Source organism: Numenius arquata, chromosome 9 (genome assembly GCF_964106895.1).
Source record: "Numenius arquata chromosome 9, bNumArq3.hap1.1, whole genome shotgun sequence".
Lineage (NCBI taxonomy): Eukaryota > Metazoa > Chordata > Aves > Charadriiformes > Scolopacidae > Numenius > Numenius arquata.
The window spans coordinates 24,694,431-24,709,018 of record NC_133584.1 but is presented as its reverse complement, the minus strand read 5'-3'; the positions used below and the strand labels follow the sequence as shown (position 1 = coordinate 24,709,018).

Sequence of the window (14,588 nt, the reverse complement as noted above, 5' to 3'; positions counted from 1 at the left end):
GAATTTTGTGTCATGCCTCAACACAGTGCATACAGCCCGTTGCAGAGCTGGGAGCTGTTGCCGTACTCTCGGTTGCTGCTGCTAATACTGGTATCCCAGCTAAGCAGGTTTGGAAATGTCTGTACTGAAATGAAAGCAAAAGTCTTCCTTCTCATTTTGTAAAGAGACTAACAGACCTTGGATTTTCAGCTGCTGCAACATATGGAAAAGGCTCAGGACAAACTGAAGTTGCTTGGCAGGAAAAGGGCAAACAATGGTGCGGGGTACTAACAACTGGTGCTGGTAATAAGTACATTAATACTGTCACTAATAAGGTACATGTAGAGGGCATTCACCAAGCAATACACAGAGGAGTTAAAAAGTTGAAATTAAGTGATCATGACCATCAAAAACAAAATAAGAAAGCATATCTTAAAATGTGCTTTTGTGAGTAGGCAAGAACTGGTGCATTCACTGGGAAGGAAATGCAGTAGGTTAACAAGAATGCGACTGAATATTGCTGTGGGCCCTGGCGAGTGCTCTTTGTTTCGCTGTGCTGCCTTCAAGGGGCTGGAATCAGTTCTCCTTGCTGAGAAGGGTGGTGTTGCTAAATGGTATTATGATAACATAATGAGAAATCAGAGTAGCTAAGTCTTGACAAGGCATAATTAAAATAGAGAAGTCATACCATAGCGCCAAGGGAAATAGTAAAAGCACAGATGGGGAGATTTGATTGCTTACTGAGGATTAGTGTGTTTGTTGCAGAGGTCTTAAAAGGACAAAGGGACAATCTGGACAACCTCAAGGCTGGGACCAGAAGCTGAGAAGAGACGTGGACAGGTGGATTGCAGATAAAACAATTTTAAGGGTCACTACTAGTGTGAATTTGTGAAGGAAAAGGCAAGCTTGAGGACTAACCCAACTTTTTTTGTAGTTATGGGAATTGAGTCTGGGGAAAAAGGGTGCTTGTACGCAGTCACGGTTCGTTATAATAAATGTAATTATGCTCATACTGTAATACAGCCAAGCCCAGGCCAGATCTGTTTAACAAAAGCTTATTCTGAGCCAACCTGTTCCCAGACCAAGCCAGGCTGGCCCATCCTTTTCAATATTACACAGCAGATGTGGTTCAAAGTGCACCTCAACACGCCATGCGAGTCTTGGAGGTGCCAGGCACAACTCTGCTGGGGTCTGGTAGCAAGATCCTGTCTGCTCTGGCCTGGAGGGAGGGAAAAATGCACGTAGCATGGGATGTTTTTTCTGGGTGGCTTACGGCAGCTCTAATCTGCTAATGTTTAGTCCCCACAAAAGATCATAGTACAGAAATACAAGTAGATAAAATGGAGGTGTGTTCCACACTCTGTTTGGCCTAAGTGCCCAGAGCACACTGAATTAGACAGCCATAATCTCTCCTCCTCTGCACATTCCTGCATGGATTTGGAGCTATGGCATAGACCTACTGCGTTTGTTGCTGTCTTCACGGGGCCTGCATGGAGATGCAGGAGGACTGGGCTGATCAGCTCTGAGGACAGGATTGTACGGAAGAGCTCGTTCCTCCATCTCCACCCCTCACCCCAAAAAAACCCGCCACCCAACCAAGTAAAAGCTCACGGCAGGCATGATGTTCCCCTGAGGAAAGGAATTGTCTGGAGGCAGAAGAAGGAAATTCCAGAGCAGGTAAAAACGGAGAAGAATTTCCAGATTAGGAGGGTCCTTAGGAAAATAAATAAGGTGCATGAGGGTAGGAACATGTTTCTTCCCACTCTTCAGCAGAATAGATGCTGCTTAACTTCTGATGGGGTCTCTGTTCCATTAGAGATCTTGTGTCTAAACGAAGAACACAGCTGCTTGTTCCTAAGGCTACTATACTAACTGAAAACAAACACAGTACATTATTTAGTAGTTCAGAGCTGCTTTTGTTGGGCCTCTTTCTGGAAATCGTTCCTGATTATGCATAAATTATTAGAGAAGCTGGTCATTTATAGCATGTTAAAACCAGAAAGGACAGTATGAAGGGATCTGACCCTCCTCCAGTTCATTTATACAAACAAATATCTTTTTGTAATTCTGTATCCCTGCAGACACCCTGTGAGGCTCCAAGGACCCTATCTTCAGCCTGACAGAGAGTTAACCCGCTGCAAGCTGGTCCCCTACAGGTTGAAAGGCTTTGCGTGGTGGGGGGAAAGTCCCCAAGCTGGTGTTTACGGATGGCTAATTGTGGGACAGGCAGACCTCTCTCTATTTTGGGAACAGGAAGGGTGGGCCTGGGAATCTTGCCAGTAAACACTTGGGATGTAGCCTCCAGGGCCCTTAGCACCCTCTGGTCTGTCCTTACATGCCATTTCTCTCACTTCAGGGCTGAGGTCGCCGCATCTGTAATGTTTTTAGCGGAGTGTCAAGGTGAGACACTTGCTGTGAATCCAAATTTAGACGCCGTGGCAGGCAGCTCATATGTCAGCCCAGGCAGAGGGCAGCAGTTCAAGAACATTTGGTTTATGTGAAGAGCCCGTAGTACTGGTGGTGCAGATCTGAGGCTATGGGAACAGAGGGACTTCCCCTTACGCTGACTCCTCGGCTTCTCAGGCTGCCAACAGCAGAAACAGCCTGAGATAGGTTTGCTTTGACTAAAAGTGGGGCTCAGTGATGCATATCAGAAACTGCCTCACAGAGGGTGTTGACAGGAGCTGAAGTGATTCATAAACAGACAGCGTAGGAGACTTTCAGGACAGATAGCTGGGGATGAAAAGTGGCATTGTGTGTCTCATTTTCGCCGTCACTTCGATCTCCAATAGCAGGCAGGAGAGAGAAATAAGTGGAGAGACAGTCTCAGTTCAGAAATTGATGTGGAAGAAATTGGCATGATACTTGGCAGGGAATGAAGAGACACAAGTGGCAGGGGTTGAGGTGGTATCCCAGGGGACAGCACACACAATTCCACAGCTGCTGTGCTAGAGCTGTAGCTGGCACAGATGTAACAGCGCTGGTTTGAATACAGCTCGGGCAAGATCCAAAACCAAGAGAATGTTTTGTGCTTCCCAGAGAAGCCAAGTGTTTGAAAGGGGAAGGAGTCATGGGTCAGCTAGTATTGGGGTGACCACCGGAACATTTGATGGTGGTAGCGCTTCCAGGGATGGGAGCTGCACAGGGGTGTGTGCCCCTGAACTGCCTCAGAGCATTGCTGAGGGACTTCAGTGAGAGACTGGTGTAGTTCTGATCTGATTCAACTCGCAGCTTGTTAAAATGGTTCATTAAAATGTGGTGCTAATTAATTTAAGTTTTCTTCCTCTATATGTTGTCTTGCACCTTCTGTGATCTATAGCGGTTTTGTGCATCCGTATATTCCTCTTAGTTGCTATCCACTGGGCTGGGCTGGCATGGAAATGTTTTCTTTGAAGCAAGAAACTCATGCTTCATGGAAGGAAAAAGCAGCTCAATTAAAAGGACCTAGGAATTCCTGAGAAAATCATAGAATCATAGGTTTGGGTTGGAAGGGACCTTAAAGATCATCTAGTTCCAACCCCCTGCCATGGGCAGGGACACCTCCCACCAGACCAGGTTGCTCAAAGCCCCATCCAGCCTGGCCTTGAACACTTCCAAGGATGGGGCATCTACAACTTCTCTGGGCAGCCTGTGCCAGTGTCTCACCACCCTCACAGTAAATAATGTCTTCCTAATATCTAATCTAAATCTACCCTCTTTCAGTTTAAAACCATTACCCCTCGTCCTATCACTACACTCCCGGATAAAGAATCCCTCTCTAAAATGCTGAGAATGGGTTAGAAAAAAATTGTTTGTTTTCTAGTTGTCCTCAGTAGCTGTAAATATAATGAACTCTTTTCAGGACAGGCATTTTCCTGTGGATAGCTGAGTTATATCTGAGCTGCCTGGAGGCAGTTTGGAGCTGGCTACCATGCTCGTAGGTATCAATGCTTATGAAAGCATAGAAAGACTGAAAAGGGTGTGTGATATATTGGCCCTGAACCAAGACTCAGTAGATGAAATTATGATTTCTGGCTCTGCCACTGCTTTTCAGTATGATTTGTGTTAAATTGCTGAAAATGCACCTGGCCTCAGTTCTTCATCAGGTACCATTGTACCTATGTTCACAGGGCCTTTGTTGGCTCTAGGAGCTGCTGAGGATGACAAGGAAAAGAGAGGACCTATCTTCTCTGGAGCTCCTCATGCACATCCTTTAATGAGCTGGAACTTGAACTGGAGAAGAAAGAAATAATTAAACTAGAAATAACATTGACTGTGTTTGGTGAAGATCTCAGCTTGCTGGATGCCTTCAGCAACGTTCTCTCCATGCCTCAAGTCTCTCCCTGTGGTGAGCTGTAACTCTGCCAGGCAGTTTGATGAGAAGTTCTGGGCAGAGAAGGGGGTGATGTGCCCTCTGCCTTGTGCCTGTGGGGGTCACCAGGAGAGTCAGACTGATGTGGGCTCACATAACGCAAACCCTGGTAGTCTTGCCTGAAAAAAAAAAAAAAAAAAATCTCTTTTCTTTACAAGTTCGGAGCATTTGCGGTTCCAACATTTGTGTTCCTGCTCCCTCCCTGACGTTGCTTTCCTTCCGTGAGGCCTGAGTCTCCCATGTGAGAGCACAGGGTATTGCTATGGAAATGAGTGGGCTCAGTACAAAGCCGCTGTTACCAGGACAAGGCAGAGCGAGGCCTCATGTGGAGAAAATCTAATTTTTAAGCACCTGTGCTGGCTAAGTAACAAAGGAGCTGCTGGGAAGGGACAACAGAGCTTGTGAATGGCACTGTGTATGCGACCCACGGCATATCCCCCGCTTGGCTAATAAGAGATTGTGACTCTTATTCAGCACATGCTGGCAGTTAATCTCTCTGCCATATGGCGGCTGTGCCTGGCACCTGCTTCTTCAGTGTGAGATAAGGTCAGCATCTCCCTGCGGGCAGAGGTATTTTGGAGAATCAACGTTGCTTCGGCTTCTTTGCCGCCTGGGAGAGACTGCCGTTCTAGGTACAGTGCTGGGAGCTGGGAAGGAGCATCTTAACTTTGGCAGTGGGGCTCCTTCCTGCCCAGGATGGTGCTGTGCCTTGTGCTAGTCCGTGCCGTGTACAGATTGTATCCATTCATTCACAGTCTGTCACCAAAAGGCATGAATAGGAGGAGACAACATGTGTTTTCTTTCACATTGCTTTTTTCCTCCCTTTTCTCTGCTTCTTCTCCACTTCTAGCATGTTTCCTTGCATCTTGATTCCTATATTTTCTTTAGCCCACAGTTTTTACAGTGCAGCAGAATGCTTCCCAGCTGTCAGGGAGGAACTGTGACAGCGTACAGCTGTGGCTGGGGTCCTCCTGTCTGCTGCATCACCATTAAAGCCCCTAATCTGTCTGCCTGTATATGCCAACCTGTCTCTTCTATCCTTTTTTCCTTCCATCTCCCTTCCGGTATTTCATTTTATCTTGCATTTTACACTCTCCAGCCATCTGTCTTCCTTCTCATCAAATCATCCTTCAAGGAAATACCATGCTAAGCCTCTCCTGTGCTGCCTGGCTTTTTACACGAGACAAAATGTGTTAGGACAGGGGCATAGCCAGACAACTTCTGCTTTTGCTTGCCTGCAGTAGTCCTTCCTAGGCAATGCTGGAGATCATTGCTGGTGAGACAGGACAGAGACAAAATTTTCAGTACCAGCCACAACCAGAAAGGCAGACACCCTGAGATGGAAAGATGTCCTTAAGAGGTTGGTGGATGTATGTAGCTCTCCCATTTGAGAAGGTTTCTCTCAGGAAAAGGAGCTTTCTGCCTGACTTAAAGGAGGAGCCATGAATTCAGACATGTATTTCTGGTTCTGCTTATGACTCTGTGCCATGTTGAATGCGGGTTTCATCTCTTCTGATAATTGCTAAATGCTCAGGTGAGGGTGATATGGTATTGTTCTTTACCTAAAGCCTCAGATTTCTGCAGATAACTCCTGGTAGCATCAATGTTGTATAGTATTTGAAATTCTTTTAGAAAGGTTCCTCACAAATTAAGCTGCTTTAGGAAAGAAGTCTGATATTTTAAAAATAGGCGGTTTAGTAGTCGGTTTCTCCTGTTTCACAAATGCATTGTTTTGAAAAGTAGGTAGGCAGGATAGATCAATAAATCTAAGAAACAGTCTAGAATGGCTTCTCTTGGTGTCCTGTGAATCTGTCCATAAATGACCCTGTGAACTAGCAGTTGTTTTCTGTAAATCCCTGGTCATATCTGCAGCTTGTCACATGAAAACATGTTAGTGAATGAATCATGTAGGTCCTTTCCGCATGAATTTCACTGAATTTCACTGAATTTTTAGAGTTGGAAGGGACCATAAAGATTATCTAGTCCAACTCCCCTGCCGAAGCAGGATTGCCCAGAGCATGTCAGAGCATGTTACTCAGGACTGCATCCAGGTGGGTCTTGAAGATCTCCAAAGAAGGGGACTCCACGACCTCCCTGGGCAGCCTGTTCCAGTGCTCTGTCACCCTCACCGTAAAGAAGTTTCTTCTCATATTTGAGTGGAACCTCCTATGTTCCAGCTTGTGCCCGTTGCCCCTCGTCCTCTCACTGGCAACCACTGAAAAGAGTCTGGCTCCATCCTCCTTCAACCCACCCTTCAGATATTTATAAGCATTGATAAGGTCTCCCCTCAGCCTTCTCTTCTCCAGGCTAAAGAGTCCCAGCTCTCTCAGCCTTTCTTCATAAGGGAGATGCTCCAATCCTTGAATCATCCTCGTTGCCCTTCGCTGGACTCTTTCCAGTAGTTCCCTATCCCTCTTGAATTGGGGAGCCTAGAACTGGATGCAGTATTCCAGTTGTGTCCTCACCAGTGCAGAGTAGAGGGGGAGAATGACTTCCCTCGACCTACTGGCCACACTCTTCCCTATGCAGCCCAGGATTCCATTGGCCTTCCTGGCCACAAGAGCATACTGATTGCTCATTGTCATTTTGCTGTCTACCAGGACCCCCAGATCTTTCTCTTCAGAACTTGTCTCCAGCAGGTCCACACCTAACCTGTATTGGTGCCTAACATTCTTCTTCCCCAGGTGCAGGACCCTACCCTTTTCCCTGTTGAACCTCATGAGGTTCTTCCTTGCCCAGCTCTCCAGCCTGTCCAGGTCTCGCTGGATGGCAGCACGGCCCTCCGGGGTGTCAGCCACCCCACCCAACTTGGTATCATCAGCAAACTTGCTGAGGATACACTCGGTCCCCTCGTCCAGGTCGCCGATGAATATGTTGAACAGGACTGGACCAAGTATTGACCCCTGGGGGACACCACTGGTTACAGGTCTCCAGCTTGAACCTGCTCCATTAATCATTACCCTTTGGGTCCTGTCACACAGCCAGTTATCAATCCACCTCACTGTCCCCTCATCCAGCCCACACTTCCTTAGTTTCCCAATGAGGATGCTATGGGAGACTGTGTCAAAAGCCTTGCTGAAGTCAAGGTAGATGACATCTGCTGCCCTCCCCTCATCCAACCAACCAGTTATAGCATCGTAGAAAGCTATCAGATTGGTCAAACATGATTTACCCTTGGTAAACCCACGTTGCCCACTTCCAATAACCCCCCGCTCTTCAACTTGTTTGGAGATGACATCTAGAATGAGTCTCTCCATTACCCTCCCAGGGATGGAGGTGAGACTAACTGGTCTGTAGTTCCCAGGGTCCTCCTTCTTGCCTTTTTTGAAGACTGGAGTGGTGTTGGCCTTCCTCCAGTCTTCAGGCACCTCTCCTGTTCTCCATGACCTTTCAAAGATGATAGAGAGTGGCCCAGCGATAACATCTGAAAGTGTGGCACGGGAGGAAAATCTGTCTTGCTTTGCTTTCCCAGGCTCAGGAAATGAAAATGGTGAGTTCTGCCAGCTGCAGCTCGCAGCTGCCCGGGCCAAGCAGTGACCTGTAGGAAAGTAGGTGATGTCTGGGACTTACAGGCACTTTTTTTTTCCCCCCTCAGTTTTGTTACTTCTCTAACCTTTTGTTGCAATGTTTCAATATTTTTCAAATATTCCAAAATTCTGTTCTTCTGACATCCAGCGTAATTCTCAATATTGCACCTGCAAGGCAGATGTGGTACAAAATTTACCTTGGCTTTGTGATCGCCATGGCCTGATGGTATTTGGAATTAGAAAAAGTGATTCAGGGATTTAGTGCTGAGTCCTCCCAGTCTCTCTCTCAACGTCCTCTCTTTTGTTTGGGAACCTCATCAAAATGTCTTCAAACCAGCGCTTTCTAATCCCTGTTTTCTTTTGTTTCAGGCTTCATTTGACCTTTAAAATCATTGTAATCTGAGTTTAGTTTTTCCACCCATTTCTTTGGGTAATTGCTATGCCTGATTTGTGAACTTTGTACGGTTACAAGAGCAATGCCTATGTCTCTTGTCTATAGCAAATAACAAGCAAGGCGCTGAACAATCATTCTGGAGCCAGGTGGAGACAGATAGCTGAGGCACGGAGTCTAGGACAATAAGACCAGAACAGTCAAGCTTTACCTCTCCCCTGCTGGTCCTGACCTCGAAGAGGCTTGCAGACAAGTTTAGAGGGAATCTTAAAGGTTTAGAAAAAAGTTATCTTTTAATTGACTTTTTATTTAAAGGGGAAGAAAAAGGGAAAGCTCAACCAGGAAAACAGTACAGTTCAACTGTTTTGATTACTTTTTTTTTCACTGACAGCAGCTCATTTTCCCAGAGTGAGAATATGGTTACAGGCAGGAAATAATTATGGCTGGTTCTCCCAGGCCTGCTCGTGGGTACTTGGCTATTCACAGCTGGGAGAGCTTCACCAGCAAGTGAGATGCCTTCTGGACCTAGATAAGCCCGTTAAGGGGGGCATTCCTGGAAGGAAGCTGAAGAAACTGCAATAGCACATGAAGACTCCTGAGGCTCCAAGGCGCTGTTACTAAACATGCCTGGAAATATCCCCACGAAACAACATTCTAGTGAAAATGTTGATTTGTTGGACCCAACTGTCTCATGCAAAACACTTCTGTTCAAAGAGCTGTAGTGGACTCTGAGGCAGCCTTCCTACACTGCTCTCCCTGGGCTCCTGGTCAGGCAGATCAGCCTCTGGGGCAGACCCAAAGCACAGTATCATTTTCTAGGCTAGAACCTGGTGAGTGATGCTGGAAGAGGCAACCACATCGAAGACTCCATGTTCATACTGAGACAGTGACATGATGGCACCCAGGGAACCTCAGAGGTGAATGGGAGCATGCAATTTAGTCACAGACTTTCTCTGGGTATCCTCTCCTAACACAATCTCTTGGGATGAAAGGCTGGAGAGATTCTAGCATTATTCTGGTTGGCTTCCCTTTCTTGTATGGTGCTTCCCTGTCATGGCAGCAGTGTGCTTGTTGACTTGTCGAATCTGCTAGACTAAACTCTTTGTAAATAGGAAGCTTCCCTATGTGTGTGTACACAGTTAAGTCCATACCAGCTACTGTAAGAGAGTAATATTTCTGACCTTTTCTGTTCAATTTGACAATACCTGTTCACAGCCAGTAACAGAACATGATGTAATACAGTCTTTGCTGGATTTACAATGTTTAGTATGGTTGAATGCATGCTTTCTTAAATCTACCAAACTAAACAGATGAGATAACTAATCTTTCAGTGGGTTGTTGATTGAAGCAGAAATGCGTAAAGTAATTAATGGTCCTTGATTCAGTTTGCAAATCAATACAGATTGTATTGAGCCAGAGGAGGGGCTGCTGATACTGTAGGTCTGAATCAGCAAGATATGTAAAAAGTGCATCCACTTAACGTAAATTTACCAGGGAGCATTTAAAGAAATCAATAACTAGAGCATTAAGACCAGGTTTACAGGAAATTGCAGGAGAATCATTCAGGTTGGCACCACAAAATATTGATCACTGAGACGCAATGGCAAGGAGCTGTCTAAGTTCAGTATCCTCAGGAGCGGTCTTCAGAGCTGCCAGCCCCTTGCAAATGGTCTGGGTGTGGAAATGTCTCATAAACTCAAGAAAATGAAAGGAGACAGCAACCAGATATTCTCCAGAGCCACCTATTCTGGATGTCTATCAGTGTGCCAAGACACTAATTTTTAAAATTTTTAAATCTAGCAGGACAATACTGAACAGTTATAAGCCCCTGTGGAAATCTGAGGGGAGTGGCTTTGCGTGGACTTGCCCAGGTCTGATGGGGTTGAATCTGTCTTCTGGTTATTTGCCATTTTCTGTTTTTGTAAAACTAAAGACCAACTGTGTTCTTCAGACTTTTACAGTAGCACAGTTAAAGCTGAACAAGCTCATGCCATAGTGCTTACTCTGCCATCCATAGGCTGTAGAAAAGCTGAGAACTTGTGGTGTCTCCTGGGCTCTGTGGTACCCTTTGCATGTGAGCTAAATGAGAGAGTCATGAGCTACTTTGCATTTGTCATGAGGACCTCAGCTGAGAGTGAGCCTGCAGTGAACCGCAGCTACTGCGCAATAATTAGCAAGTTCATACCTTTGCTTACCTTTTTCACATTATTTATCTTACGTTATTCACATTTACACTTCCATGGCTGTAGCACTGGATTTTTAAAAGGTGGTTGAATGGGAGATTGCTGGAGTTACCACTTTTGCTTTGTACTTGTCAGTAGTGAGGATGTCAGTGTTTGTTACCCTCCCAGATGTGGCTGGGACTTCTAGCTCATGAGAACTAGCTCTTTTATCCAAGGGGAAGGAATAGCTCTGCTATAAGGATGTTGTTTTCAGGCAACAAATAAGAACTATTTGTTAATTGAACAACTATATATAAACAACAAGCCCTTGAGATATATATTTGCAGAACTGCAGTGCTGTACAGCATCACTCTGTGAAATACTTGGCTGCATTAGACACTCCTATAAATGCCAGAAGATCATTGTATATTGTATGTGCATTTATTTTTCTATCAGCCAGAAGTGTGCAGCTGAGATGACAGTGAACTCTTTTGTTTGCTCACATTTAATCCTAACCAGCTGGTGGAAAATACAGTTGTGATTTTATATGGAAATGAGAGAATCTGCCTATTAATCAGACATCCTTGAAATGCCATGACCTGGGAGGTAGGAAACACTTTCACCATTAATAGAGCTCCGAAATTATAGTTGGAGGTGATTTGCGCGCACTTGAGTTTTCATTGCTTCCCTTCCATTTTGCAGTAGTAGTATAATTCAACAGTTTGGGTGTTTGAGTGCAACCATCTACTTACGGTATTAACGGTGTTGTGACTCACTGATAGATGCAGGGCATGATCCTGAAGACAATGTATAATTGCATCAGTATTATTCACACACTTTTCAGTGGATGCAGGATTGAGTGAGCAAAAATAATCACCTTCTGTTTTGCCTACCCAGACACCAAAGCAACTGAAATGCTGTGCTTAAAATTACCATTGGGTTTTCCTCCTATCCCTTTGTTCCATATGGTGCAGCCTGTCAAACTGTCTTAACGTACAGTTCCATGGATGCCAGCTATCGGTGTGTAAGGAAATTAAGTGTGCATGAGATTTGATGACTGATGCTGAGTTTCGTAAGCTGTCTGCTTTGTTACTTGGCATGTCCTGAGGCAGCATGTCCTGGCCCAGCACAACCTTCTGCCAGGTGAGACTATGTGCTGTCTCCCACGATGGAAGCACGCTGCATTGCTGTATGCTGGTAGTGCTGGGGAAATAATGAATGCAACAATGCCAGTTCAAGAAAGGAGCCATGTTCCCTCTGCTCTTGTAGCATCAGTACTAGAATCCATATTACTTGAGAAAGATTATACTTGAAACAATAGTTAAAGAATTACCATGCTGGTGAATGTGGGAGGCCCTGGTAGACTTGTCAGGACTGCCAAAAGGGTTGCCTGAACTTAGACCTTTTTTTTTTAGGCACCTAAATAAATAATATAACTCCAAAACAGCTGAGCGGCCAGCAGATTTCATTGACTACTTATTTTGTCTATTTTATTAGACCTTTGGCTTGTGCACACACTGTTTTTTAAATGCTGGGAGTAATCCTTTGATGCTTACTGTTAGTTAAAAAGCTGCAGGATACCGCTGCACCACCAGTGAGAAGAGCACCTAGAGCCGGGAGCTGACAAAGCTGCATATTCTGGCAGATCTCTTGTCTTAGCTGCAGCGGTGTGCTGCTTTGTGCAGTGTACCAAGGGGTAAGCACTGCAGGAGGTGGAGACCATGACATTAAATAGTGCTGCTCTGCCCACTTTGCATCACACAAGATGGTGAGCAACTGCATCAATACAGTCTTTTTGATTAAAACTAAAGCATTATTAGCCAGTGTTGAGCCTATTTAAAACAAATCAGCTTTTCTTTTGATCAGACCGTGCCTGGAAGGATTTGAAGAGTTCCTTCTCCACAGTCCAGATCCTTCATAATACTCTCGTTGCACCCCCAGCTCTGATGCTGAGATCTGACAGTAAAAGCAGTGCAGTGCAGCAGCATGCTGGCCAGCAAGCCAAGAATTTGTCTCCACATGGACACTGGAAATGCCAAGTCTGCTGTAGGGTATGCTGGTACATTATAGTGTATGTCACTCATCCCAGACAATTCACATATTGACTCTAAGTCTGCAATAGATGGGAATTCAGTATTTGTATATCATGCATTAAAAAAGGCGGGGGAAGGCTTATAATCTATAAATAACATGATTTCATTCTGAAGCAAAAATGTTTGTCGTCTGTAAATAAGATAATTTCATTCACTACAGCCATTGCAATACAATTTTACAACAGGATTGAGAGCTGGTTTTATTGATCACTTTAAATCAATGGTGTTGTTGCATACAAATTGGTACAAAACGTCACCCAATCACATTTATGACTTTCCTGCATCCGTACACATGGAATGCTGTTCTGTATCATTGCATATTTGTTTAATCAAGCTAATACTTCATCTGCCTCAGAGTGATAACGTGGTGAGAACAAACTCAAATTACTGGCGATGATCAACCAATTCATTTTCGATTAAAGAGCTAGCTGGAGGATTTATACTTTTTTAAAGCACACAAACATTTGTTCTCAATTCTAAACATTAGGTTTTGCAGAAAGAAAAGAAGATTCCACTTTAGGCAAAAACATCTTTTGGCACCACAAAACTGACTTCCAAGTTTCAACTTTCTGTCCTTGAGAAGAGCTGGTAGAATTTGCTGCAGAAATCACTTTGCTTCCAAAGGCTTTTTGCATCTTCTGCTTCATTTGCCTTTCTAAGGATTCAGCATAGAAGATCTTGCATTCTCCAAGTCAGACAATCATTCCAAAACCCTAAGGAAATGGACTTCTCCAGGTGTGCTGTAGTAAAGAGAGCGAATGCAACTGCACAATACCTCAGGGAGACAGAGTTCAACAGTTCCTCGAATTTGGATGATGCTTCTTTGAACTATTTGCTGGAGGAATGGTCTCTCAATCCACCAAGCACAAACATGAAGATGCTTTTAATCCCTCCAGTTGTCTGCCTTGTGGCAGGTATCCTCATCATTCCTACCATCTTGTTTGTGATCTTCTCTAGGTTTAGCATCCGTCAGGAAACAAGGTACATGCTGCTGGGAAATGCTCTGCTTGCTGATCTGATCTACCTGTTGTTCTACACCCTGTCTGCTGTTCTCAGTGCAGCACATGTCCATCTCCCAAAGGAAGCTTGTGTCCTCCTGTTATTTCTGCTGGCGGTGGCTTACTGTGGAGGATTGTTCACAGCTGCTGCGATAGTCTTGGACACGTACATAGCTATTTTGTTTCCTTTGCGCTACATTACTATTATGCCACCTTCACAAACAAAAAAAATTATTGTATTACTATGGATGTATTCTGGGGCTTTCCCTGGGATTTTCTTCTTGGTGCTATCAAGCACAAACAGCTTTGTGCCCTCTGTCCTGGAAATGTGCTCGGTTCCAGTAATACTAATACTGACTCTGAATGGGACTGATGCTGTGAAACTCTGTTTCTGGCTTTCTACCACGGTTATCATTCTCTGCCTGTCTCTAATATTTTGTTGCTATGTTATTCTGTATTTTAAAACCAAACAATCGGGTATATGGGAGAGCATCTGCTCCAGAGCCAGTGTAACATTCTTAATGCACAACACTGTGTTATTTTTTTACTTCTTTCCACTCTTGGCCCTGTTTATAGAATCATTCTTCTGCATTAATGTTGTCGCTAGATTGCAGACTGGAATCTGGGTCTCCCTGACAGTCTGCAATGTCCTGATGATTCTGCCTAAAGTTTTGTTTCCTTTTCTGTATGGGCTTCGATACAGAGAGATCTCAGCATCTCTCAAATCCATTGTCAGAAGGAAGCATCTTCACCTGGTGTCACCTGCTCCATCACTATCCTGAGACAATACAGAGCACAGCCACAGCAGAGGAGTTGTCCTTACCTTGATAGCACGCAAGCCTGATGGAAATCACTCAGCTTCTGTAGAAGTGATCAACCCATGTCAGAGAAGACATGGCTTGATTTCTCTGTCTCCTTGGTGCCAGAAGGCCACAGATCTTTCATCACATCACAGCTGGGAATACAGCAAATACTACCCTGGACAAAGGTCTAAGCTTTGTTCTGATGTGGGAGGGTATTATCTTTTGGAGGAGATACTGAATCAAGATCATTTTTCACCCACCTGTGGCAGATGTCTTTCTGGAAA

The 14,588-nt window shown here is 44.7% G+C and overlaps 1 protein-coding gene across 1 annotated transcript; it reads left to right on the top strand.

Moving 5' to 3' along the window:
* Nucleotides 1-13,224: 13,224 nt before the first annotated feature.
* On the top strand, nt 13,225-14,283 carry GPR148 (G protein-coupled receptor 148). Its single transcript, XM_074153991.1, has one exon. The coding sequence runs from the start codon at nt 13,225-13,227 to the stop codon at nt 14,281-14,283; it is 1,059 nt and encodes a 352-aa protein (XP_074010092.1).
* Nucleotides 14,284-14,588: the final 305 nt, after the last annotated feature.

What these genes read in the sequence shown, in the direction of transcription:
- GPR148 (XM_074153991.1), top strand. Translation starts at nt 13,225, where the DNA reads ATGGACTTCTCCAGGTGTGCTGTAGTAAAGAGAGCGAATGCAACTGCA.